The sequence below is a fragment of the Bos indicus x Bos taurus genome, chromosome 26 (assembly GCF_003369695.1).
Source record: "Bos indicus x Bos taurus breed Angus x Brahman F1 hybrid chromosome 26, Bos_hybrid_MaternalHap_v2.0, whole genome shotgun sequence".
Classification (NCBI taxonomy): Eukaryota; Metazoa; Chordata; class Mammalia; order Artiodactyla; family Bovidae; genus Bos; species Bos indicus x Bos taurus.
The window spans coordinates 16,307,707-16,334,437 of NC_040101.1; the positions used below are offsets into that span (position 1 = coordinate 16,307,707).

Below are 26,731 nucleotides of genomic sequence, written 5' to 3' on the forward strand. Positions count from 1 at the left end.
ATCAAAAGCAATGATGAGCTGAAACTATTTTAACAATGTATTAATAGGTCAAGCCTTTCACTGAGAGTACAACATTCAATTGATAACTATAGGATAAAGTACCTTACTTCCCAGAAGTTACATAAAAAACAAAAATCGATGAACTACGGTAAAGAATCTGCCTGCAATTCAGGAGCCACAGGAGATGCAGGTTCGATCCCTGGGTTGGAAAGATCCCCTGGAGGAGGAAGTGGCAACCCACTCCAGTATTCTTGCCTGGAGAGTCTCATGGACAGAGGAGCCCGGCGGGCTACAGTCCATGGGATCGCAAAGAGTTGGATACAACTGAACCAACTTTGTTGGTTTGTTGGTTGTTGGTACACAAAGTTTTCTTCTTTGTAGGCTAGCTACAAAATCAACATAATAATATTAGTACAAAACATAAATTTCAGTTGCAATAAAATATTAATAAAAATATGTCCAGAACAAGTGAAAGCAATGATCTCACATTAGGGAACACATCATTAAGCTCTGATAAGTTTGAATAGGTCAAAATAGTAGTTTGTCCAGAGAGTATGATAAAGACAAAAAAGGGTCAACTAAGATCGTGTGTATCTTATATTTCTACAATCCTAATTTTTCATTTAGTAGCTGTGTGATCACCGGCCAGTTAGGGGAGACATCTAAGCCTCAGTTCCCTTATCTGAAAAATGGGTAAAAAGAGCACAAATTTGCATGTTCATGTTGAGGACTAAACGAGTCAATACTTGTCAAGTGTTAACACTAACACCGAGCACAGAGTAACACTTGCTGTTATTATTATTGGAAAATATTCTTGAAATCATTAATATGTGTTAATGTAAGACTATCAAAAAGATGTAAGTGGAAAGCTTGTTATGTGAAGACTGAAGAACAAAGGATGTTTATCTAAAGCATGGAAAATAGTAAGTTGAAACTAAGATATCTTGAAATATTTGTAGGGCCAATATGTGGATGAGTGATTACCTTGCCCAGGTACAGTTCTATATAGTTATGGAAATCTAAGTACGAATTATAAGAAATGCATATTTCTTCTAAATAAAAATTTTAATACATAAAATAGTAGGATGGCTGTCTTTTAAGGGACTGATACTTCCATCAATGAAAGAATGTTAAGCAGAGACAAAAAAGACCAGAGTCTTCTGAATCCTGAATGCACATCTATTAAAACATTTCAATATAACCAATGCATATTTTCAAATTTGTGTATAATATTTATATGGCTTATAAACAGTTTTAAAAGAATACAGAATAATTCCACTTATCAAAACTAAAGGTGCTTTTTACTGTGGTACTTTGGGAAACATTTAGTAAATATAAAAACATATACCATCTTAACAGTAGTCTTTGTCACACAAACCTAGCAATTTATTAAATATTTTATTTATTACATTGCAACTATTTCACTTTATCTAATTAGTTCTCCAAGTTCTTTACAACTGAAACTACACATCAAAGTGAGTGAGTGAAAGTCACTTAGTCGTGTCCGACTCTTTGTGACCCCATGGACTGCATCCCATCAGGCTCCTCTGTCCATGAGATTCTCCAGGCAAGGATACTGGAGTGGGTTGCCATTTCCTTCTCCAGGGGATCTTCCCAACCCAAGGATCAAACCCAGGTCTCCTCCATTACAGGCAGATTCTTGTATTGTCTGAGTCACCAGGGAAGCCCCATACAGCAAATGCCAAACCTAATTTATGCACCATTAAAATTTGTCTTCTATGATTCCTATGACTGGATTATTTTTAGAGGGAGATTACATATATTAAAAATTTCTAATTTTCACCGCCTAATATTGTGTTCTGTAGGTCTATATTTCCAAGTAGCCAGTGCGCTGAAAGCAATGTTCAATCTACACTTGAAATTCACCACAGAATTTTGAAAAAAAAAATGTGATGTTAAAAGTGAAGAGACGAGAAAGCCATATAGTATCACAATTCCTATAGAAAAAAAAATTACCATGCTAAGAACACCATATCTAATGGTTTTTAAATCAAAAGAAAAAATGCAAAGTAAAATGACATTAATAATGGCTTCCCAACTATATCTCCAAATCCTCATGGCATGTAATATAGCACAGCAAAACATTAATATTATACTAACGTTGAGACTCACATTGAGAGTCTTAGAAAGTGTATAATGTACTGCTAACCTAAAATGAAATAAATTTCTCTCAGGACTAACCCAGAAGAGCTTTATGACCCAACTGAGTAAAACCACGCACATAATTCCCCTTCAAGATTTATAGATTCTCTAAAATTCCTGTAATTCTAAGTGCAGCAAAAAGGACAAACTGACATTCCCCTCACTGCCAGAGCAAGTTCACAAGTTCAAGTATGTATCCTATGTAACCCAAATGTAAAAAGAGTCTATTTCCTCTCATCTATTTCAGCACTTCATTTAGATACAATTTCAAAGATACAAACAAGTTGTAAGAATAGTCAAAGGAATTTCATATACTCATTACTCAGATTCACTAATGGCTAATATTCTGCCCATTTGTTTTATCGTTAGTTCCCTCTCTCCATCTCTCACACGAACATGTGAGCACGCATGTGTGCAAGGGTGTAGACATACTCACATACACACACACACACACACACACACACAAAAGCAGGCATGATCATTCCTATTACACTTAAATATTTGGTGTATATCTTAAGAATGAAAACTTTTTTTTTACAAAACAATATTATAGTTATCCACATAAAGGAGGTTAACATTTATATACTGTTTAATAAAACACATATATTTCAATCTATGAATTCAAGTTCTTCCAGTGTACAATTCAGTCTTTTATCACTTAACTGCATTCAATTGTCATGTTTCTTTAGCCTTCTTTAATCTGGAACAATTTCCAGCCTTATCTTCTCTCTCATGACATTGACACTCTTGAGGAATAGCTTTCCTCATTTGAAGATTATACAATATGGCCTCATGATCGAATTCAGGTATTAATTCTTAGAATACTGTAAGCCAAAGGTCAGCAACCTATGTTCCATGGGCCAAATCTAGCCGGCCACTCATTTTCATAAACAAAATGTACTGGCACACCGATATATCCATTCATTTACATACTATCCATGGCTTGCTTTCAAACTTCAATGGAAGAATTGAGTAAATCAGAGACTGTATGATCAACAAAGCCTAAAATATTTACTATGTAAGTTTTTACAGAAAAAGTTTACAGAACTCAGCTCTAAGTAATGTTTCTTTTAGCAGGTACCATATCCAGAGGCACATAATGTCCAATTTCCCATGGTTTGTAATGTTAATTTTCATCGCCTGACAAGGTTCTAATGGATTTTTACAGTACATAGTTACTATTTTTCCCCCGAACCCAATGAACAATCTGTGGGAAAGACATCTAAATATCACGCACATTAAAAATTTGTTCCCACCCCCACAGATTTGGAATTCCATTGCTGATTCTTTCCTAAATACATTTTCACCATGATTGTCACAAAAAAAAAAAAGATTTTTCAACTTTAGCAATGTCAGTCAGCATTCCGTGTAGGAAAGAGGCATCCCTTCTCCTCTATTTGTATCTGTCAGTTTGTGTAGGTTCATGAATTCCTGTGTTTTCAGTGGTTCATAAATTATTCTAGTTACTCTAAATTATTCTGATGGGCTTCCCTAGTAGCTCAGCTGGTAAAGAATCCACCTGCAATGCAGGAAACCCCTCGTTCAATTCCTGGATCGGGAAGATCCACCAGAGAAGGGATAGGCCACCCACTCCAGTATTCTTGGGCTTCCCTGGTGGCTCAGCTGGTAAAGAATCCACCTGCAATGTAGGAGTCCTGGGTTCGATCCCTGGATTGGAAGTTCCCCCTGGAGAAGGGAATGGCTACCCACTCCAGTATTCTGGCCTGGAGAATTCCATGGACTCTACAGTCCATGGAGTTGCAAAGAATCAGACAGAACTGAGTGACTTTCACTTTCATTTTTCTTTCTGATGCTCAAATTATCCCAGATATACCAAAGGAACCCCTTCAAGCTGACCTCTATGTTCTTTTGACATATTTTCTTTATTTAACATAACAAGACATACCAGGCTTATCTTTATATTTCCCCACCACAGCCCTAAAATCAGCCAATTCTCCAAAGAGCCCTGCTTCTTTTGGTAAAAATGTTATTAAAAACTCTATCTGGGAATAAGGTTGACCAATGTGTTCATGATTACTGGGGTGTCTTCACATCTAGACCCTTTCTGAAGAATTAATAAGTATCTATAACTATCTACCTTCTAATCTAAATCTCACGCTGATACCTCCAATTCCAAACCATCTTGGCAGTATCCTTCCTTGCCTTCCTCATTTCTTATTTGTATCTCCTGTCTTCCATATCAGGAACTCTAGCTCCCAATAATATCAACACATGTACTCATTCTTTCAATCTAACCATGCATCTGAAATAATTTTAGAACTGCTTTACCAAATCCTTCAAAAAACAAACCTGCAAGATCCGTTAGTAGTTCTTCCTCACATTCACACATATTCTAAAGGCAAACAAATGTCATTGTAAAAAGCCTTGGATTAGTTCCTTTCTCCGCTTTCAGCGTTTAACTACACTATTCATTTGAAATGAAGCTGGGCTCATTTGTTTCAGTTTGCATTACTGTAGAGTTTTGTTTTCTTTTCTTCTTTTCCTTGTTTACTTAATTTTTATATATAGACCATATATGTTTCTAATGGCAATATGCTTTTAAAAATCCAAACTGTTTTCTAAAAAATACGAATTAAGGGAAATAAATTTTCATTTCCTATCCTTTCCACAGCATTCTCTGCTGCCCCTTGTAAGTAATCAACATCACTGTTTTCTGGTCTATCCTTCTGGTGTTCTTTGCTCATATCAACAGGCATAAGTATGTTTTCTGATTTCCCTTTCTTCACTAATACACAAAATGTAGTACATTATGTATATTATATACTTGGTGACAATATATGCTGTAAATCACTCCATTTGATTTCAGAGAGTTCATCATTATTTTCTACAAGTGCATGACCACTAATGTGGATGTACTATCTTATCCATCACTTTCTTAGTTTTATCACTGAAGGAGTTTCCAAATAATGTTACAGTGAATAACCTTGTACATTCAAAAAAAAACAAAGTATCTGCAGGATAAATTCCTTGGAATGAAATTGATATGTATTTCTATTGGAGATTCAAGTGATTTTAAAACACAGCCCAAATTCTCTTCAACACTTACCACTAAGAAGGAGAATCTATGAGCCCTCCCTCTGAATCAAAAGAGTCTTATGACTATTTCACTTGAGAGAATATGGACCGTGATGCTATGGGACTTCTAAGGCTCTGCTATAAAAGATATGCAGCTTCTGCCTGATTTTTGTGGATGCTTGATCTTCTGATGTTCCCTCTCAGGATACTTCTTTTCAAACTCAGCTGGCATGCTGAGAAGTCCAAACTATATGTAGACTGTGTAAGTTACCTAAAAACTGTCCCATTTGAGTTTAGCTTTCAGTCATCTCAACTGCAGCACAATATACATGAGTGAAAACGCTACAGATGATACCAGCACCGCCCCCAGTCAAGTCACCCCAGCTGTGTGGGTCCACCCAGCCGAGGTCTCAGATATCACAAAAATGGGGATATGGTTCATTTATTTTCATTCATACTAATATAGTTGATCAATGCTAAAAATATTCCTCTGATGACTGCTTTTAAAAGTATCTCACAGATTATTATACATGTTGCTTTTACTGTCATTATTTTTCGGCAATTTTATAATTTAAGTTTGCATTTATTTCTTCTTTCATCCAACCAGAAGGCTTTATTTAACATGCAGGTATTTAATTTCAATATCTGCACCTTTTGGAAATTACTGTTTTCTTTATACCCTAGTATATGGTCAACTCACTTTTTGCGAGTTTTCTACGTTTAGTTGGACAGATAACATTGTCTGTAATCAGGCTGTATTGTTTGACATTTATGTGTGTGTGTATCTGTGTGTGTATTTTTTTGTCCTCAAGTACTGAAAGTAATGCTTGACTTGTTTGCTAATGACAGTGATGCCATCTATTTCTACATCACCTGTAATTTCAGTTTTGTATAGGTGCTTGCTGGGTTATTTGGCGCACTTATATTCTTCTCATATATCATATCATTATGGTGAATTGTGGGTTTTTTATCTTAAGGTGTTCTTATGTAATGTTTTGGTGATCTGAATTCTACTTTCTCTGATTGAGGATCACAGCCCCTCTTTCTCACTGTATCCACTTTTCCTAGTAAACCTTCCTTTGTCTCTTCATTTTAGTCTTTCTGAATCAACATGTTTCAAGGGCATTTTCCATGACCAGCATAGAGTTGAATTTTGTTTTATGAACCAATGTGAATATGTTTTCTTTGAACAGGCAACTTAATCTCATCCATGTTTATTGATAATATTATGTTGGATCTCAACTCTGCCATACTAATTTATAATTACTGTGTGATTTAGGATGAGTTTTTCTGAGGTTTTTTTTCTATCTGATATCTTCTTTTATTGGTATTTAAGAAAATTTCTGTTTTTGCTCTAGTGGTTTCCTCTATTTAATACCTTCACAGTGGCCTTAATCCTCTCCTTTCCTACTTAACTTTTAACATTTGTATCTCAGTTTTAATCCTAAGTATCCCAGGAACAACAGTAATCAACATTTACTATCTTGGTTCAATAATTCCTTTTACTTATTTTATGTTATCAAGTCATATTAAAAATAATTATAGAAAACTAAGAGGATAGTGAAAAACTACTTCTTGAAAATATCAATAAGAATTTAAATATAGCAAAAAAAAAAAAAAGTGAAACTGTGAGTTGCTCAATCATCTCACTCTTTGCAACTCCATGCACTATAGCCCACCAGTTTCCTCTGTCCATGGAATTCTCCTGACAAGAATTCTAGAGTGGGTAGCAATTCCCTTCTCCAGGGGATCTTCTTGACCAGGGATTGAACCTAGGTCTCCTGCATTGAAGGCATATTCTTTACCTTCTGAGCCATCAGGGAAGTGAAAGTGAAAGTTGCTCAGTCGTGTCTGACTCTTTGCGACCCCATGGACTATACAATCCATGGAATTCTCCAGGCCAGAATACTGGAGTGGGTAGCCTTTCCCTTCTCCAAGGGATCTTCCCAACCTGGGGATCAAACCCAGGTCTCCCACATTGCAGGTGGATTCTTTACCAGCTGAGTCACCAGGGAAGCCCAAGAATACTGGAGTGGGTAGCCAATCCCTTTTCCAGGGGATCTTCCCGACTCAGGAATCGAAACAGGGTCTCCTGCACTGCAGGCAGATTCTTTACCAACTGAGCCATCAGGGAAGCCAATATCAAATAAATGTTGGGGCATAAATATACTAAAAGATTAAAATATATTGCTCACTCATCAATCTTTGAGCCTGAAAAAATTATTTAGGGTATGAACAGTCATATATGAGTCATATATGAAGAGTCATTAAGTGAAGAGTCATAGTCTGAGATCTAAAGTAGATGATCCATCTATTCCATTATCATTATAGGCATAAATGAAAAAACCTACATTCTCAACTGTGTTCAATAAAAGCTAAAAACAGGCTACTATGATGATGCTTCCAGTCTTCTCTTATGCTTCCTTTAAATGTGATAAAATAATTTGGGCACTACCATAAGAAAACAGAAAGATGACAACATATTTCACTGTAGCATAATCCTTCTAAACAACTTCTTTTCTCGGTAATTTAATTTTTAGCACAGTTGGGAATAACTGATGGGCAATGAATTCCTAGGATAAAGTAACAAAATATTTCAAAATATAGGAAAAAAAAAGAACACCAAGATCCCACAATGTATCTTAGATTTGTAGAAGGGTCCAACAGATCCATCTAGGTAATTACATACAGAATATTTTATTTCATATTTTAAAATAAGTGAAAGTTCTCTTTGTTCTTTGGAAGCCTTCTAAGAAAGAATGAAATTTTTGAGACAACTTCATAGATAATTGTGTGTATGCTTAATCACTCAGTCATGTCCGACTCTTGCGGCCCCATAGACTGTAGCCCACCAGGCTCCTCTGTCCATGGGATTCTCCAGGCAAGAATACCAGAGTAGGTTGCCATTTCCTTCTCCAGGCAATCTTCCCAACCCAGGAACCGAAACCAGGTCTCCTGCATTGCAGACAAACTCTTTACCAACTGAGCTACGAGGGAAGTCCCATCATAGATAGTTGAAGTGAAGTGAAGTGAAAGTCGCTCAGTCGTGTCCGACTCTTTGTGACCCAATGGACTGGAGGAGCCTGCCAGGCTTCTCCCTAGGATTCTCCAGGCAAGAATACTGGAGTGGGTTGCCATGCCCTTCTCCCCATAGATAGTTAGGTCTGCTCAAAAAAGAAACTGAAAAACTAAAACTGGGTCCAACTGACCCATACAGTATACCAAGCATTAAACAGTATCCTATCTATTATCTACGCAACAGTCCAGGTTCTTTTTCTGCTTCCCCTTTCTCTTTCTTCTCCTCTCACTTTTAGTTGTATCCTTTCTACTTAGAACATAGTAACATTTGCATACTATTCATCTACTGACATCCCCACCACTCTTGTTTTACTCAGCTCTAAAATTAAATACATGAAATGTTCTCTATCAGTTTTTCATATGAAGTGTTCCCATTCACCTCCTCATTAAATATCAGTAAAAACTATACACACATATAAATTTTACTGATACCTATATAAATATATATGGTACCTAAATAAATATATATATCTTTCATATATATATATAACATTTATATAGGTATCAGTAAAAGTTATATATGCATGTGTATAATTCTGACTGATAAATTTAATATCGATACAAAAAAATGCAATATCATAAATATATTACCACTTCATTAGATGGAGCTTATTCTCTAGGATGAATTGAGTGGTGACAATATAGACTATGGCCTACCCAGCCTAAACTACTTAGTAGCTAGACCTTTAAAAAAAAAAAAATCCAAAATTTCTATTTTAATAAAAATGGTAATGGTCCACATGTACAGAATTATCTGAGTTTGGCCATGTTCAAAATGTTTTTTCTATAGGTTTGACACATGAAAAATTATTTGGCAAAATATAAAAACCTTTAAAACTCAACATTCAGAAAACTAAGATCATGGCATTTGGTCCCATCACTTCGTGGCAAATAGATGGGGAAACAGTGGAAACAGTGACAGACTTTATTTTAAATCACTGCAGATGGTGATTGCAGCCATGAAATTAAAAGACGCTTACTCCTTGGAAGGAAAGTTATGACCAACCTAGACAGCATATAAAAAGCAGAGACATTACTTTGCCAACAAAAGTCCATCTAGTCAAGGCTATGGTTTTTCCAGTGGTCATGTATGGATGTGAGAGTTGGATTATAAAGAAAGCTGAGTGCCAAAGAATTGATGCTTTTGAACTGTGGTGTTGGAGAAGACTCCTGAGAGTCCCTTGGACTGCAAGGAGATCCAACCAGTCCATCCTAAAGGAGATGAGTCCTGGGAGTTCATTGGAAGGACTAATGCTAAAGCTGAAACTCCAATACTTTGGCCACCTGATGCAAAGAGCTGATGACTCACTTGAAAAGACCCTGATGCTGGGAAAGACTGAGGGCAGGAGGAGAAGGGGATGACAGAGGATGAGGTGGTTGGATGGCATCACCAACTCGATGGACATGGGTTTGAGTGGACTCCGGGAGTTGGTGATGGACAGGGAGGCCTGGCCTGCTGCAGTTCATGGGGTCGCAAAGAGTAGGACACGACTGAGTGACTGAACTGAACTGACACAGCATATTAAAAAGCAAAGACATTACTTTGTTAACAAAGGTCCACCTAGTCAAGGCTATGGTTTTTCCAGTAGTCATGTATGGATGTGAGAGCTGGACTATAAAGAAAGCTGAATGCCAAAGAATTGATGTTTTTGAACTGTGGTGTTAGAGAAGACTCTTGAGAGTCCCTTAGACTGCAAGGAGATCCAACCAGTCCATCCTAAAGGAGAGCAGTCCTGAATATTCATTGGAAGGACTGATGCTAAAGCTTAAACTCCAATACTTTGGCCACCTGATACAAAGAACTGACTCACTGGAAAAGACCCTGATACTGGGAAAGATTGAAGGAAGGAGGAAAAGGGGATGACAGAGGATGAGATGGCTGGATAGCATCACTGACTCAATGAACATGAGTTTGAGTAAACTCTGGGAGTTGGTGGGAGAAGACAATGGTACGCACTCCAGTACTCTTGCCTGGAAAATCCCAAGGACAGCAGAGCCTGGTAGGCTGCGGTCCCTGGCATCGCTAAGAGTCGGACACAACTGAACGTCTTCACTTTCACTTTTCACTTTCATGCATTGGAGAAGGAAATGGCAACCCATTCCAGTGTTCTTGCCTGGAGAATCCCAGGGATGGGGGAGTCTCGTGGGTTGCTGTCTATGGGGTCACACAGAGTTGGACATGACTGAAGCGATTTAGCAGCAACAGCAGGTAGGAGTTGGTGATGGACAGAGAGGCCTGGCGTGCTGCAGTCCATGGGGTTGCAGAGTTGGACATGACTGAGTGACTGAACTGAACTGAACTGAAAAACATTTAGCTTATATTTTCTTTCTTTAAGTTTCTTGAAATATTTGTTCCATGGCTGCCATGAGTTTCAAGCTGTTAATCTAATCTCTTGCTCTTGTAAGATAGTTCATCTTTCTGCCTAAAGAGTCTAGGAATTTTCTTTATCTTTAAAAATATATTATTTTTACCAAAATGTCTCAAAATTGCTTCTATGGGTAAATTTTACTGGATACCCAATCTGAAAGCTTATAAACAGGAAAATGGATAGGCAAATCACAGAAGAGTCAGACAATGAAATACATCAGAAAAGTTAACTATCGGAATACAAAACAATATGAATTAATCCTGGTAATACAGTGATGAAAGAAATAAAATAAAACCACAGAAAACTGCATAAAATATTATTTCTGCTTTATAAAAATTAAAATATAAGTAAGCCAAATAATATCCCATATAAGCATACATGTCTATGTGATAAAGCTCTTTTCCTTTTAAGGAAAAAAAATAGTGCATTTTAAGAAATTCTGGATTTCATACTAATGGAAAGCAGAAAACTTTTTTTTAAATAAAAAATTATGAACATGAACAATTATAAAGAGAAAACTTAAAAGAACACTACAAATTGTTATTTTTAAAAAAATAAATATCCTCTTATCAGGTATGTACTTTTGGGGGTGATTTTTCTAGTAAAACATGACTACTTCTATTTTTGATGACATAATAACGAAATAAAGTTGAGTTAGAGTAAACATAATTATAAGAAGAAAACTTAGAATATTCAACAAATGTTTGTTTTTCAGTAATTAGAAAGTAATAAATTGACAGCTAAAAATGCTGCTTATTTAAAAAGTCAGAATAGTTAATGCTCTTAAAAAATGTTAAGCAAATATATCAATCTTTAACATTAAGAGAAACTAAAATGCTACAGATAACCACATTAAAATTTAAAAATTCAAGAACAGTAGTAGTACAAATGGACTAAAGGACCTAGCTCCACCCTATTTCAAAAGTTTGTATTTCTTCTGACATTTTTCTCCATTAATCAAGTGTGAAGTCCTCTCACAAAACACTTCATTCTCCCAACTTCCAAGATCCTAATACCTCAGTACACACCAAGTCCCATTTAGGTTAAAAGTTATTATTTGAATCTCTAAGAATGAATAGTAGGTGCAGGCAGTCAGCACCTGGACAGGAAACACAACATGCTGAAGATGACTAACTGCGAAGAGTCTAACAGGGCTTCCCCAGAGGCTCAGTAGTAAAGAGTCCACCTGCAAGGCAGGAGACACAGGAATCGTGAGTTCAATCCCTGGGTTGGGAAGATCCCCTGGAGGAGGGCATGGCATCCCACTCCAGTATTCTTGCCTGGAGAATCCCAGGGACACAGGAGCCTGGTGGGCAATAGTCCACAGGGTCACAGAGTTGGACATGATTGAAGAGACTGAGCGTGCATGCGTGTTCACACATACACACAGAGTCTAATAAAAAGACTATTTACAGAAGTATGTGAAAGTGAAAGAGTTCGTCGCTCAGTCGTGTCTAATTCTTTGTGGCCCCGTAGACTGTAGCCCACCAGGCTCCTCTGTCCATGGGATTCTCTAGGCAAGAATATGGGAGTGGGTAGCCATTCCCTTCTCCAGAGGATCTTCCTGACCCTGTCTGAGCCACCAGGGAAGCCCTACAGAATCCTGGGACTATGATAGCAGCAAGCCTTTACTAACCTGTCGCATGAAAAAAGCAAGAGGAAGAACATTTCTAGAACTCAAAAGAGCAACTGCTATGGGGAAGAATTCCTCACAGTGCAGGCTTCAGCAGGACAACACAATTAAACCAAGAAGATCCAGCAGGGAGGGAGCAAGAGGAGAAAAACACCTTAACCTCACCCATCTCCCACCTTCTGATTCCAAGTGAAAGCTGGAGGGCATGGGAGCAGAATGCAATGATGAGGGTAGATCTGGAGAGACAAATGGAGATCATCAAATCCAGTACCATACGAATCACCATGAAAAAAGAATAAAGTGCACAGTTCATAATCGAAATAATTTGGCTAATACACTTTTTAAAAACATTCAGGAAAAGAATAGATTCACTTTTAAGGAATATTGCTGAAAACACTGCACTTTACTACAAGTACATATACAAAGAGATATATAGCAGATTCTGCTCCAAAATTAACTTAGAAAAAAAATATAAATATACCAAGAATACCTTTTAAGAAAAAGCAGTATATGTGTCATATTCATTTATAAACAAAGAGATGCAGGAATTTAGAGGATAATTAAACCATTTCCAGAAAATGAAAAAGGCAGAAGTACATCTGTGGAACACAGAGAGTCTTTCATCATTACACAATTATAAAGGCCACCTCCACTTTGTTACTTAAACCAAAGTTTATGGAGTATTTACTGCAAGCTAATTTTCCCATTATACATACTCCTGTTAATTTCTAATAATTTTTTGCATGAAGCTTGTTGGTTACTGTCACTCCCAACCCCTTGATAACCAAATAATTTTAGAAGTTGTACTCTAGGGTACCTGATAAAAAATTTCTCCACCAGATCTATTCACGTGTGCTCCACACAAGCTATTACCGTACTAAGTATTCTGTTGTTATATTGTTATGTTATCTGCACACATTTTAATATAAATCAAGCCACACTCGATGAAACAAATCCTCGGCTAAAGAATCGATTGACTTTATAGAGACAGCCCACAGAACTGAAACAGTATGTGCTGAGTTAAAGCCTGGACAACTAAGCTCCATCACCACTGGCACATGCCCTACTAACAGACCCTTTAATGGTGGCCTTCTCACACCTGCATCACTTCTCAAATCCCTTAAGAGTGACACCTGCACTTTCAAGTGAAGTAAAATTCACCTGAATTCTTGTTTCATGGTCTGCTTCTGTGAAAACCCAGTTTTTAAAGCATCTTACATTTCCTGCCGCTAAATTTCTTTGCTCTTCTTCACAAGCAAATTTCCTTGAAAGAGCTGGCTTTGCCCACTATCAGATTCCACTCCTCTCACTTGGTCTTAAATCCAATCCAGCCAGGCTTTTAACCCCAACACTACACGAAAACTGCTCTTGTCAAGATCACCAAAGATCTGCACAGTGCTAAATTTACTGGTCAGGCCTTAGTAATTATTCTAAAAACTTGACCCATCAGCAGAGCAGCATTTGGTACAGTTGATTACTCTTCTGTTTAATAATCTTTCATCACTTAGCGTCTAGTTCACTGTACTCTTTCTTGCTTATTTCCTTCTTCTCCCTTACCTCTTATTACTGGAACAACCTAAGGCTCAGTCCTTTCTATCTATACCCACCGCCTTAGTGATCTGATCCAGTCTCATAGTTTTAAATGCCATTCAAATGCCAAGAGCTCTTAAATTTACATATCCAGCCCAGATCTCTCTCTAGAACTCCAGATCCAAACAGCCAACTGCCTACTTGACGATTTCACTTTAACGTCTACCATATCTCACATAAAACGTGTCCAAACTGAACTCCTGACCTTCAAACCACCTTCACCTCAAACCTGCTTCAGAGACTTCTACATGTCAGTCAATGGCAACTTCACGTTTCCAGTGGCTCATGCCAAAAACTCTGGAATCATTCTTGACTCGTCATTTTTCCTCAGACTCTACATCCAAAGTCTAAAAATTACTACCTTGTAATACATCATATGGGGCTACCCTGGTGGTTCAGTGGTTAAAAAACCTGCCTGCCAACTGCAGAAGATGTAAGAGACGCGGTTCAATCCCTGGGTCAGGAAGACCCCCTGGAGAAGGAAATGGCAACCCATTCTAGTATTCTTGTCTGGGAAATTCCATGGACTGAGGAGCCTGGTGGGCTACAGTCCATGGGGTCGCAAAAGAGTTGGACATGACTTAGCAACTAAACAACAACAAAAAAGTCATATATAAGCATACCTATTATGTTTATTTTTTACTGTCTGTATCTTCCTGTTAGAAATAAGTTCTATAAAGAAAAGGAAAAACACCTGATGTATCCTTGCTGAGAAGCCTTACTGCATATCTGTGGAACCAAAACTGAGCTTCAATAAGCTACAAAGCTGACACAATATTTGAAGGCAGTCTGGCAGAACAGATACTCTAAAACTCATAAATACCAATGACTGTACCTCAGACTTTTAACTACAGTCTCACGAACTAAAAAATATTCTGCAGTATCTCAGATATTTTTCAAAGGTCAATGTATAATGTTCAAATTAAGATAATTAGAGGTAAGGTAACCAGATAGTTCCTTTGTTCTAAATCATATTACAAAAATCTCAGAGAAGATACATAGTACTAATCACAGAGCCAGAGATACTTCAGAATTATCTGCAATATTATTAGAAATTGAGTAAGTGGTCACTTGGAGTATGCTAATTGAAAGTTTTTGGTCTTTTTAAAAAATTTCTACATAATGGTTAAGACCAATATCCTTTGAGTATATTTCAGAGTAAAGTTTTACCTAGTAAAATGTCCTGTTTGCGTGGATGACTATGCTATAACTTCAGCTTTCTTTTCAGCTACCCTCACTGCAATGCTGGCTGAAGACATAGCCCCTATTTAATTTTTTTAAAAAACACTCTTTTCTTAGTTATCTAGAAGCTTTAAAAAAGTAAGGATAATCAAAGTAAATCCAATCTACATTTGGGTAGTTAATGCCATTAAAAATAGCCAAGAAAAGAGAGCCTAAGTCATATCACAGTGTAGGAATTACCACTAAGAACAAAGGAGAAATGTTTTTAACTCTGCCTATGGCACCCCACTCCAGTACTCTTGCCTGGAAAATCCCATGGACGGAGGAGCCTGGTAGGCTGCAGTCCATGGGGCCGCTAAGAGTCGTACACGACTGAGCGACTTTACTTTAACTTTTCACTTTCATGCATTGGAGAGGGACATGGCAGCCCACTCCAGTGTTCTTGCCTGGAGAATCCCAGGGACAGGGGAGCCTGGTGGGCTGCCGTCTATGGGGTCACACAGAGTCAGACATGACTGAGGTGACTTAGCAGCAGCAGCATAGAGGCTTCCCTAGTGGCTCAGACGGTAAAGCGTCTGTCCGCAATGCAGGAGACCCAGATTCGATCCCTGGGTTGGGAAGATCCCTGGAGAAGGAAATGGCAGCCCACTCCAGTATTCTTGCCTAGAAAATCCCATGGACCCGGAGCCTGGTAGGCTTCGGTCCATGGGGTCCTGAAGAGTCAGACACGACTGAGCAACTTCACTTTCACTTTCATAGAGATAAGCATTCACTTATAACTAAGATAATTATCTCATTACTTATGTTCAGAGCAGCCTTACTTACCTTTGTATCATTACCTGAAGTAGAACTTGTCTATGGTATACACAACTTAGCTATTCTGACGGTCTTTAAACTATATACACATGTTGTTTTGTATTCTTTTCTAAGCACTTTTAAAAGTGGAAGTACTTACAGATTATTTTTTTGACATCACATCCTTTAACAATAAGCTACAAATTCAAAATGCTTTAGGAGTAAAGTAATATTAATATGATAATTTTATTATTAAGATATAATTTTAGAAAACTTGAATTTTACTTTGTACCTAAGTAATTTACAGAATTTTGAAACTACTCATAATTCACTTACTATCCTTATAAAACTCATAAATCATGTATTCTTCCCATTTCTATCTTATACTACATTCATAAAGGTGCCTGACAAATAATACAAATAATAGGACAAAAATCAAACCAAAAATTTATCCTTTTGATAAATTTACTCATTGACAGAAATAATATTCTGATTATAGGATAAGCCAAATAAAAACCCCTCAATACTTTTAAATTTACCAGAACTACAACTGGCATCCTATAATCAAATTATTTCAAATAAAAACAAATAACAATCTATGTTAACATTTGAGATTAGAACAAACTAGTTGTGCCTTCCCAACTTCTCTGGAAGTATAGCCACCACCATGTCTCAGGCCTATCCTTCAATAAAGGGAAATATGTAAAAAGTAAGATGCATTTTGTGAACTGTAAACTATATTCAGATGGCAGATGGGGTAGGGAAGGCACGTACCAATCAGGTGGCCTACAGAATTTGGTTTTAATAGCCAATACTACAGGTAAACTCACCCTGGAGAAGGAAATGGCAACACACTCCAGTATTCTTGCCTGTGAAATCCCATAGACAGAGGAGCCTGGTGGGCTATAGCCCATGGGGTCACAGAAAGTCAGACACGACTGAGCGACTAACACACACACAGGTAAACTCATGCAGTTATTGCATCACAGAACTTCTATATAAAGCCAGGATCCCTAAAGGGCTTAACTATTAATGAAAGGTGAGTTTTTAAAATCTGTTCTGCAGAGGCAAACAGAAAAAAAAAAATCTATTTCAGTTCGGGCTCTACACAGAAGGAAAAACTAGTTTGGTTATAGACTAGACATCATGTCACTTTGGGGCATAAATTTATCCTGCAAACAAACTCCAGGAAAAAAAAAAAAAAAACCCCACAGGCCAAAACTTTAACTTCCTTTGGACCTGGGTTGCTAGGCCCCTAGAAGTCCACACACACTCTCTCTAGAGAAGGGGTAGACAAGCTAAGACCCAAGGCTAAGTCTAGAACAAAGCCTAGCCCATCTGTTGATGTTTATGGATCCTTTCATGTTGTAACAGCAGAGTTGATTGGTTTTGACAAAGACCATATGGGCCACAAAGCTTAAAATGGTTACTATCTGTCCCTTTATGGAAAAGATTGTGACCCCTTGCATTAAATACTTATAATAATGTCACATGTGTTCAAAACAAAACAATATTAATTAAATTAGTAGAAAACAGCAGCCTGTAAACTGGAGGTTGACCAAAGAGTAAAAGTCCTGGTTAACAGTCAACTTAATTAAGTATTCATCTTAAAACTTCAAAAGTCATCACATATGGTTCAAATTCAAAAGCATGATGACAGTTTAATCCTGAATCTTCCTGTTCTCCCCAAGACATACAAAATAAGGAAAACATGGAGTGGGGGAAGTGAAAGAAAAAGAAAATTAAATTTCCAGAGAAACTAGGAATGAAAATAAACTCAACAACTCCAAATCAGATGTGAATGTGCAAAAAGCCAATAAAACTAAGAGAACCAGGTAGAGAAACCTGCAAGAATGCAGAAAGGAAGATAAGGAACAAGAAACATGGGAGAAGCCTAATGGCAGATCTCAAAAATTACCGCTCTCATTCTCACAAAAAAATGGGCTCCACGCTCCCTAAACATGAGAAGAGCCATAACTAAAAAAGACAAACAAAACACAGAAAATGTAGAAAAACCAGATGGGATCACAAGGCAAAATCCAACTTTCTCTTGTATACAAGAGATACATTTAAAGTGATTCTTAATGGTTAACAATAAAGGAATGGGCAAAAATACACCAAGAAAAGACCAACGTGCCATCCCCCAAAATTCAAGAGCCATAATATTAATAATAGACAAGGTAGAAATCAGGTCAGAAAACAATAAATAAACAAAGCACCTTATGTACTATTAAAAGACACAATTCACAGTAAAGATTTAGTAGTTATGAATATCCATGATAGCAAATTCTACAAAGCATAAATTCAAGAATATATAAGAAGATAAAAGCAAAAATAAACTAGTATTTTTCTACTTTCATTAACTTTCAGAGCATGATAGATCAAGTTAATCAAAAAATCATAAGTAAGGAAGAGAAGACCCAACCAGAAGGAGCAGTAAAGTAGATTTTAGACAGACTTTTTTTCCTTGGGCTCCAGAATAACTGAATGGTGACTACAGCCATGAAATTAAAAGATGCTTGCTACTTGGAAGAAAAGTTCTGACAAACCTAGACAGCATATTCAAAAGCAAAGACATCACTTTGCCAACAAAGGTATGTATAGTCAAAGTTATGGTTTTCCTAGTAGTCATGTATGGATGTGAGAGTTGGACCATCAAGAAGGCTGAGTGCTGAATTGATGCTTTTGAACTGTGGAGCTGGAGAAGACTCTTGAGAGCCCTTTGGACTGCAAGGAGATCGAACCAGTTAATCCTAAAGGAAATCAATCCTGAATATTCATTGGAAGGACTTAAGCTGAGGCCGAAGTTCTAAAACTTTGGCTACCTGATGCAAAGAGCCAATTCATTAGAAAAGACCATGATGCTGGCAAAGATTGAAGGCAGGAGGAGGAGACGATAGAGGATGAGATGGTTGGAAGGCATCATTCACTCAATGGACATGAGTTTGAGCAAAACTCTGGGAGATAATGAAAGACAAGGGAGCCTAGTGTGCTGCAGTCCATGGGGCTGCGAAGAGTCGGACATGACCGAGTGACTGAACAACGAAAACAACCTATGCGTATCTTGATATAATAGGATTCACCTCCTTTTCAACTCTCCATGGAACAATTATGAAAACTGGGTTCCAAAGAAAATGTGAATAAATTACAAAAAGGAGAAATAATCCCCAAAATATTCCCTGAACACTATAATAAAAACAAAAATTAAAAAGCAACTTTTTTTACACAGAAAATCTGTAACTCTTGCTTAAACAACTCTGGGGCCCATTTGAAAAATGAGAATGACTCACCCACATCTGCTTCATTGCGGGCATGAGTGTTTATGACAATAATGCACATACACAGGCTTATTTAATGTAGCATTTCTTATTAACCATTACATCCAAAATGTTCCTCTCACCAGAAGTCTCTTTCAGTTCAGTTCAGTTCAGTTGCTCAGTCGTGTCCGACTCTTTGCGACCCCATGAATCGCAGCACGCCAGGCCTCCCTGTCCATCACCAACTCCCAGAGTTCACTCAGACTCACGTCCATCGAGTCAGTGATGCCATCCAGCCATCTCATCCTCTGTCGTCCCCTTCTCCTCCTGTCCCCAATCCCTCCCAGCATCAGAGTCTTTTCCAGTGAGTCAACTCTTCGGATGAGGCAGCCAAAGTATTAGAGTTTAAGTCTCTTTAGAGTTCCTCTATTTTCTCAGTAAAATAAGAAGTAAAGTCATCAACTGAGAGTAATGATGAGGCGTAAACTGTTACAAGTTTTAAGGGAGTGGAAAATATATGAAACAGCCATCTTGGAGAGCTGTAAGAGACAGTGGTGATTATGAACTTAAAACTTGGTAAGTGAGAAGTAAACAGACAAAAGAGGGCGCGGAGAGACTGAAAACTTGACAGGAGGCTCAGTGGACTATTGAGGTAAGGATGAAGAACTACCACTCTGGATCCTCTTCAGAAGTAAGCTGGAAACATCATTAGCACTTGAAGACTAAGATATCTGAAGTGGAAATTACAGGATTCATTGCAGGTACACAGAGTCAAGGGTACCACAGGATGGAAGACAAGATCTTTGGAAGAGAGATCAAAAAAGTTGAGAGACCAGAAGTATTTAATTGGATGTTAATATACCTGACTAACGTCTGCGGGACACAGATAGTGAGCCAGAAGCTATATTCTTCCAGGAATTAAGCACAGTGACCAAAGGAACAACAGAGGAGTGTAAGAAGAGGTAACAGGTGGTACAGTCTGATGCCATAAGATTCAAAGCTGAGTGATTTCAGGGAGGATGCAGCAAAATCAGGAAATGGCAATAAGAAGTAAAGAGGATACATATACCAATTCTAGCCCAGCTGCACTTTGAGATGAAAAAGAAGAGATCACTTAAAAGGACTGCAGGAGAAATAGTGGAGTATTCAGGAGGGAGTCCTTTCCTGCACATGCAAGCTCTCCTGTTGCTGCTAATGCTGCTGCTGCTGCGAAGTCGCTTCAGTCATGTCCGACTCCGTGAGACCCCAGAGATGGCAGCCCACCAGGCTCCCCCGTCCCTGGGATTCTCCAGGCAAGAACACTGGAGTGGGTTGCCATTTCCTTCTCCAATGCATGAAAGTGAAAAGTGAAAGTGAAGTCACTCAGTCGTGTCAGACTCTTCGCAACCCCATGGACCGCAGCCTACCAGGCTCCTCCGCCCATGGGATTTTCCAGGCAAGTTGCTGCTAATAGTGATCTGCAAATGAGTCTTCTCACTGAGACTGCACAAGGACTCTAAATAATTGAATACAGTTATCTATACACAAAAGGGCCAAAACTTGAGTTCATAATTCTGGCTAGAACTAGAAATGAAGTATGTTCTTGAATCTAAATAGCAACCACAGTATATACATATTTGTAGACAAATTAAGAAAAAAAAAGCTTACAACTATTTGAAAATGTCATAAAGAATTCAAAGAAATAAAGTACCAAGAAAATAAATTAGAATATTTAAGAGTATAGTAGAGAAAGTCATATATGATTGTCCCAGTCACCTTCACACATCAGATATCATCTTTCATAGAAGCCAAAATACGATTCTTGCGAAGCTTACTTCAGAAGAGTAATACATACACAGAGATACTGCAAAAAGATTATGAGCAAAATCCTGAAAAATGAAAAATCCTGAAGTCATGGAATGCATAGTAAAGATAAACGGGTTAATTTTAGCTCTCAATTCATAAGTAAAATCCAAAGAAATAGCGCCATCTATTGGAACCTCTCATACTTAAAAATACACATTCTCAATCCTTAGAAAATGTGTCTATACTGTAACATTTCCACACATTTAGCTAAGAAGATAAATATTATAGGGTAATATCTAACACAAAATTTAAAAGTTTATATTAAAAAAATACTAATTCTTGGCTTGTAATTCTAATTTCAAATAACTAATCATTTTGATAAATCCAAATCAATATTTTATTAGATAAAAATATTCTCAACCAATAAAAAAAAAAGAGTATAGCTATATGTTCAAAATAACTCACAGATATGGTATTCCTGAATGCTGCTGGTATAACCATATATTGCAGAATATCCAAATATTATGATCATGACAACATCTCTACTATCCAGCTCCATAATGTGTGCGGAGTGTCCCTCCACAGCGTACTGCTGGCCGTGTCCAAGCACGGTGGGCGTTTTTGTGCTCCACGACTGACTGTGTATGTTAAACACCCACAATTCATCTGTGACGTTGCCATCACTTGTTTCAATTCTGCCTCCATACATAAAGATGTTTTCCTGTAAATTAAAAAACATATGTTAATACACCAAATATTTCTATCTTATCAAGATACATGAATTAAAGACTATGTTTAAACATTAAATTTTAGTAACTGCTCACAACATGCATAAGACATAGTTCTTATGTGCAAAAAGTCAAATGGGAACACATGAGCAATGATGATTAAGTCTTTTACTTACAAGATGGGGGGAAAGCCACACTTCAAAAAGTTACTTTAAGGTGCTCTAATTAAAAATTCTATGGTTGATTAAGCATCATAGTTGTTAAGTCCCTGGTTGTTATATTTGAATTCTACCATCTATTTGTACTGCTCTGTGCAGTACAGACATTCACCGTTTTCATCAAGCATTGTTCACCAGAAAAATAGACACATTTCTGTATATTATGTGGGGTACATTTTTATTACCACTTCTCATGGCTATGAGCAGATACTTTACAGCACTTATAAATTATAAAAATCATACGGCATTAAATCATATGTGATTGAAGTGAATGATATATAAATCATTATTATTTCAATAACCTAGAAAGAGAAAAGAATTTCTTCAACCTAATAAAGAGCACCTAAGAAAAACACAAAGTTAATATTGTATTTAACGATAAAAGGCTGGATGTTTCACCAAGGTCAGTTATAAAGATGCCTGCTTTTTGCCACTTATATTCAACACTGTACTCAAGATTTTTAGCCTGAGCAAATATGCAAAAACTGAATAAAGGCATTCAGATTGGAAAATAAGAGTAAAATATTTCTGTTTGTAGGTTATAGGAATTTGTATATACAGAATCCTAAGAAATAAAAAAGAATTAGAGTTATTGACTTCAGCAACACTGCAGAATAGAAAATCAATGTACAAAAAAATCAATTTATATTTCTACACACATTCAGTGAACAATCCAAAAATGAAACTTAAGTAAACAATTCAATTTACAAAGTAGCAAAAAGAATAAAATAACTAGGAATAATTTAACAAAAGAAACTCCAAATTTATACTTCAAAAGCTACAAATAATTGTTGAAAGATCTAAATTAATACAAAGACATCTTGTGTTCCTGGATCAGAAGACTTAATATTGTTAAGATTGCAGTACTCTCCAAACTGATCTACAAATTCAATGCAATCTCAGTTAAAATTCCAGATTTGTAGAAGCTGACAAGTTGATTCCAAAAATCATATAGAATTGCAATAGATCCAGAATATTTAAACAACCTTGAAAAAGAAAAATAAAATTGGAGGGTTAACACTTTTCAACATTAAAACTTTCTACAAAGCAAAAGTAATCAAGATAGCAAGCTACTGGAAAAAATAAACACATAAATCGACATAACTGAGAGTCCAGAAAAAAATCCATATCCTACGGCTAACTGATATTTGACAAAAGTGCCAAGACCATTTGACGAGGAAAGAATAGTCTCTTCAACAAATGATGCTAGGAAAAGAAAGATAGTTACATGCAGAAGGGTGAACCTAATCCTTACTGCACAGAACATACAAAACAACTCAAAATGGATCAAAGACCTAAAAGTAAAAGCCAAAAAGCTATAAAACATTTAGAGAAGATACAAGCTAAATATGCATGACCTTGGGTTTGACAACATATTCTTAGATATGACACCAAAATCACAAGCAACAAAAGAAAAAGTATATATACTGGATTTCATCAAAGTTAAAAACTTCTGTGCTTCAAAAGACACCACCGAGAAAGTAAAAGCTCACAGAATGGGAAGAAATATTTGCAAATCACGTATCTAATAAGGGACCTGTATCTAGAATAGATAAAGAACTGACACCTCAATAATTTTAAAATGGGGAAAGAACTTAAACAGACATTTCTTCAAAGAAAATACAAATACCCCAAAAAAATCACATGACTACTAACATTGTTAGTCAACAGTGAAAGGCAAATCAAACATAAAATACCACTTCATATCCATTAGGATGGCTATAATCAAAAAGGCAGTAACTAGTGTTGGCAAAAATATGTAGATATTGGAACCCTCATACAAAATTGGAAATGATACCAAAAGCACAGGCAAAAAAAGAAAAAAAAACAGATAAACTGGACTATTTCAAAATTAATACTTGCCCATTAAAGGACACTATCAACAAAGTAAAAAGACAGCCCACAGAATGACAGAAAATATATGCAAATCATATATCCAGTTAGGAGATAAAATCCAGAATATATAAAAACTCCTACAACTCAACACCAAAAAAAGAGCAAAACTTAAAAACGGGCAAAACACTTTTCATATATGTTTCTTCAGAGAAAGCATACAAATAGCCAATAAGCACTTGAAAAGATGTTCAACATCATAAATCATTAGGGAAATACAAATCAAAATTACATGAGATACTGCTTTACACTCATTAGGAATGTTATTATTTAAAAATAAGAAAGAAAGAAAAATAGAAAATAGTAAGTATTAACAAGGATATGGAGGAATTGGAAACCTTGTGCACTGTTGGTAGGAATATAAAATGGTCAGAGTTTCAGTTTTGCAAGATGAAAAGAGGTGTGGAAATAATGGAAATGACTGTGCAAAAATTTTAATGTATAACAATTTGAATTAAGTACTGCCACTAGATGGACTGTATTGTTAAAAATAGGTAAGATGGTAAACTTTGTTATGTTTATTTTATCAAAATTTTTTAAGTGATTGATCTGATGACAAGGTATAAAGTCATGGACAAAAACTCAATCTTCTTTTCTCCCCATGTTCAATGGAGGATAGCATGTTCAATGGAGGAAAACAATATGGCAGTTCTTCAAAAAAAAAATTAAAAATAGAATTACCAATAAATCTAGGAACTCCCCTTCTGACTACCTATCCAAAAGAACAGAAATCAGGGACTTGAACAGATAGTTGTATACTCATGCTCATAGTAGCATTATTGATACTAGCCAGAAAGGGGAAAGCAACCCAAGTACATACTGATGGATGAATGGATAAACAAAATGGATACAGTGGAATATTATTCAGCCTTTAAAAAAAGAAGGAAATTCTGACACATGCTACAAGACAGATGTATCTTGAGGACATTGTGAAATAAGTGCCACGTGAAGTGCCAAATTTCACTGCCAAGTAAAATAAGCCAGTCATTATATAAGCTAGTCATTTATTAATCATTAAATACTGTGTGATTCCACTCACATAAGGTACCTAGAATAGTCAAACTCACAGAGACAGAAAGCAGAAGGGTGGTTTGCCAGGGGCTGGGAAAGGGGGGAAATGTGGAGTTACTGTATGGGTACAGTTTCAGTTTTGGAAGATGAAAAAAAGTCTGGAAATAATGGAAATGCCAATAATGGAATAATGGAAATGACATTCATGATTTGAATGCACTTAATGCCACTAGATAGACTGTATTGTTAAAAATGGGAAAAATGGGAAACTTTTGGTATGTGTACTTTATCAAAATTTTTTAAGTGATTGATCTGATGACAAGGTATAAAGTCATGAACAAAAAGTCAATCTTTTCTCCCCATGTTCAATGAAGGAGAGCATTAAAATCTATTTTTTTACTAAAATAGTATAAAAAATCTATGACATTTCAAGTTATTGTGATTCATCTTATCTCTTATTTTCATTAAGTATTTGAAATAAATCTGAGATTTAGTATTTTTTTCTCTAAGGCTAATTAAAAAAAAAAGATTAAAATTTAAAGCAGGATCCATACCTGATACAAAGCAAGAGAATGCCCATATCTCTGGAGAGGTCCCCTTGATACAGCTCCTACATTCCATATACTGCTTTCTAAATTGTAACTAAAAACAAGAAGAAAATAAATATAATTTCATAAGCTAAGATTCATTTTAGGTTTTTTAATTTGCATATGCTTTCTCTGTATTTAAATATTCATTAAATTCAAAAACAATTACAAATAAACTCATAATTTCATATACCATATTAGAAATTTTTAATAAAGACTCATTCAACATATACCTACTCTAAATTAGGATTCAATCATCTAAATATGTAATATGCATTAACTTGACTAGGCTATTTATTACTGGAATTATTCTGTTCAGCTTAATCATTTGAACCAGTTGATTAACCTAAACAACAGTGAGCTCTTCTACACTTTTAAAGTCATATGGGCCTGTTTGTTGCCTCTTGAAATCTCCAAGCAGCATCTACCTTACGGCTTTTGTCTGGCTCTTTTCTCTGCCTCCAGATAACTGCACCACTAATGTCTGACCTCCTTCAAGTCTGCTCAGTTCTCATCTTTCCCATGAAGCCTACTTTAACCACTGCGTTTATAACTGCAACTCCCTCCTCTTCAGCAGTCCTAATTTGCTTACCGCTGCTATCTATTTTGCTATCTACCTGTATCTATCTGTGTATATATGTGCATATACATAATACATTTTGTTGCTGTTGTTCAGTGGGTAAGTCATGTCCAACTCTTTGCAACCCCATGGACTGTAGCCCGCCAGGCTCCTCTGTTCATGGGATTTCCCAGGCAAGAATACTGGAATGAGTTGCCATGCCCTTCTCCAGGGGATTTTCCTGACCCAGGGATCAAACCCGAGTCTCCTGCTTGCCAGGCAGATTCTTTACGACTGAGCCACTTGGGAAGTCCTGTATACTTGTTATCACATTAGTTACTTTTTTCTTCTAATTGTCTATCTTTCCTCACTAACTTCACAAAGATAGGATATTCATCATATCCACTGATATATCCCAAGCTGTTATTGTTCAGTCACAAAGTTATGTTTGACAATTTTGCAACCCTGTGGACTATAGCCTATAAGGCTCCTCTGTCCATGGGATTTCCCAGGCAAAAATACTGGAGTAGACTGCCATTTCCTTCTCTAGGGAATCTTCATGACCCAGGGATTGAACCCACATCTCCTGAATTGCACATGGATTCTTTACCACTGAGCCACCTGAGATGTTCTATATCATAAGAACTAAGCACATAATGCGTTCAAAATGATTTGCTATGCCCATGATTACAAGTTAATTTTCACTAATGTCAATGAATAAATATTCTGTAAAATACTCTCTAATAGACACTAATACAGAACTTTTATATCATTTACTGAATAATTTGTCTTAAATGTAACATGTACACCTCAATTAAATTCTATTATAGAAGATTAATCAACTTAT

At 36.5% G+C, this 26,731-nt stretch overlaps 1 protein-coding gene across 7 annotated transcripts in view; it reads right to left on the reverse strand.

The window, feature by feature from the left end:
* The window catches only part of ATRNL1 (attractin like 1), an 805,870-nt gene that overhangs the window by 715,268 nt on the left and 63,871 nt on the right, over positions 1–26,731 (reverse strand). For all 7 annotated transcript variants that reach the window (XM_027529449.1, XM_027529446.1, XM_027529448.1 and 4 more), the window contains exons 7-8: positions 25,293–25,380; positions 21,354–21,609 (exon numbers count right to left, since the gene is read on the reverse strand). In XM_027529449.1, coding sequence (XP_027385250.1) covers positions 21,354–21,609; positions 25,293–25,380 — 344 coding nt within the window. The remainder of the gene's footprint in view (positions 1–21,353; positions 21,610–25,292; positions 25,381–26,731) is intronic.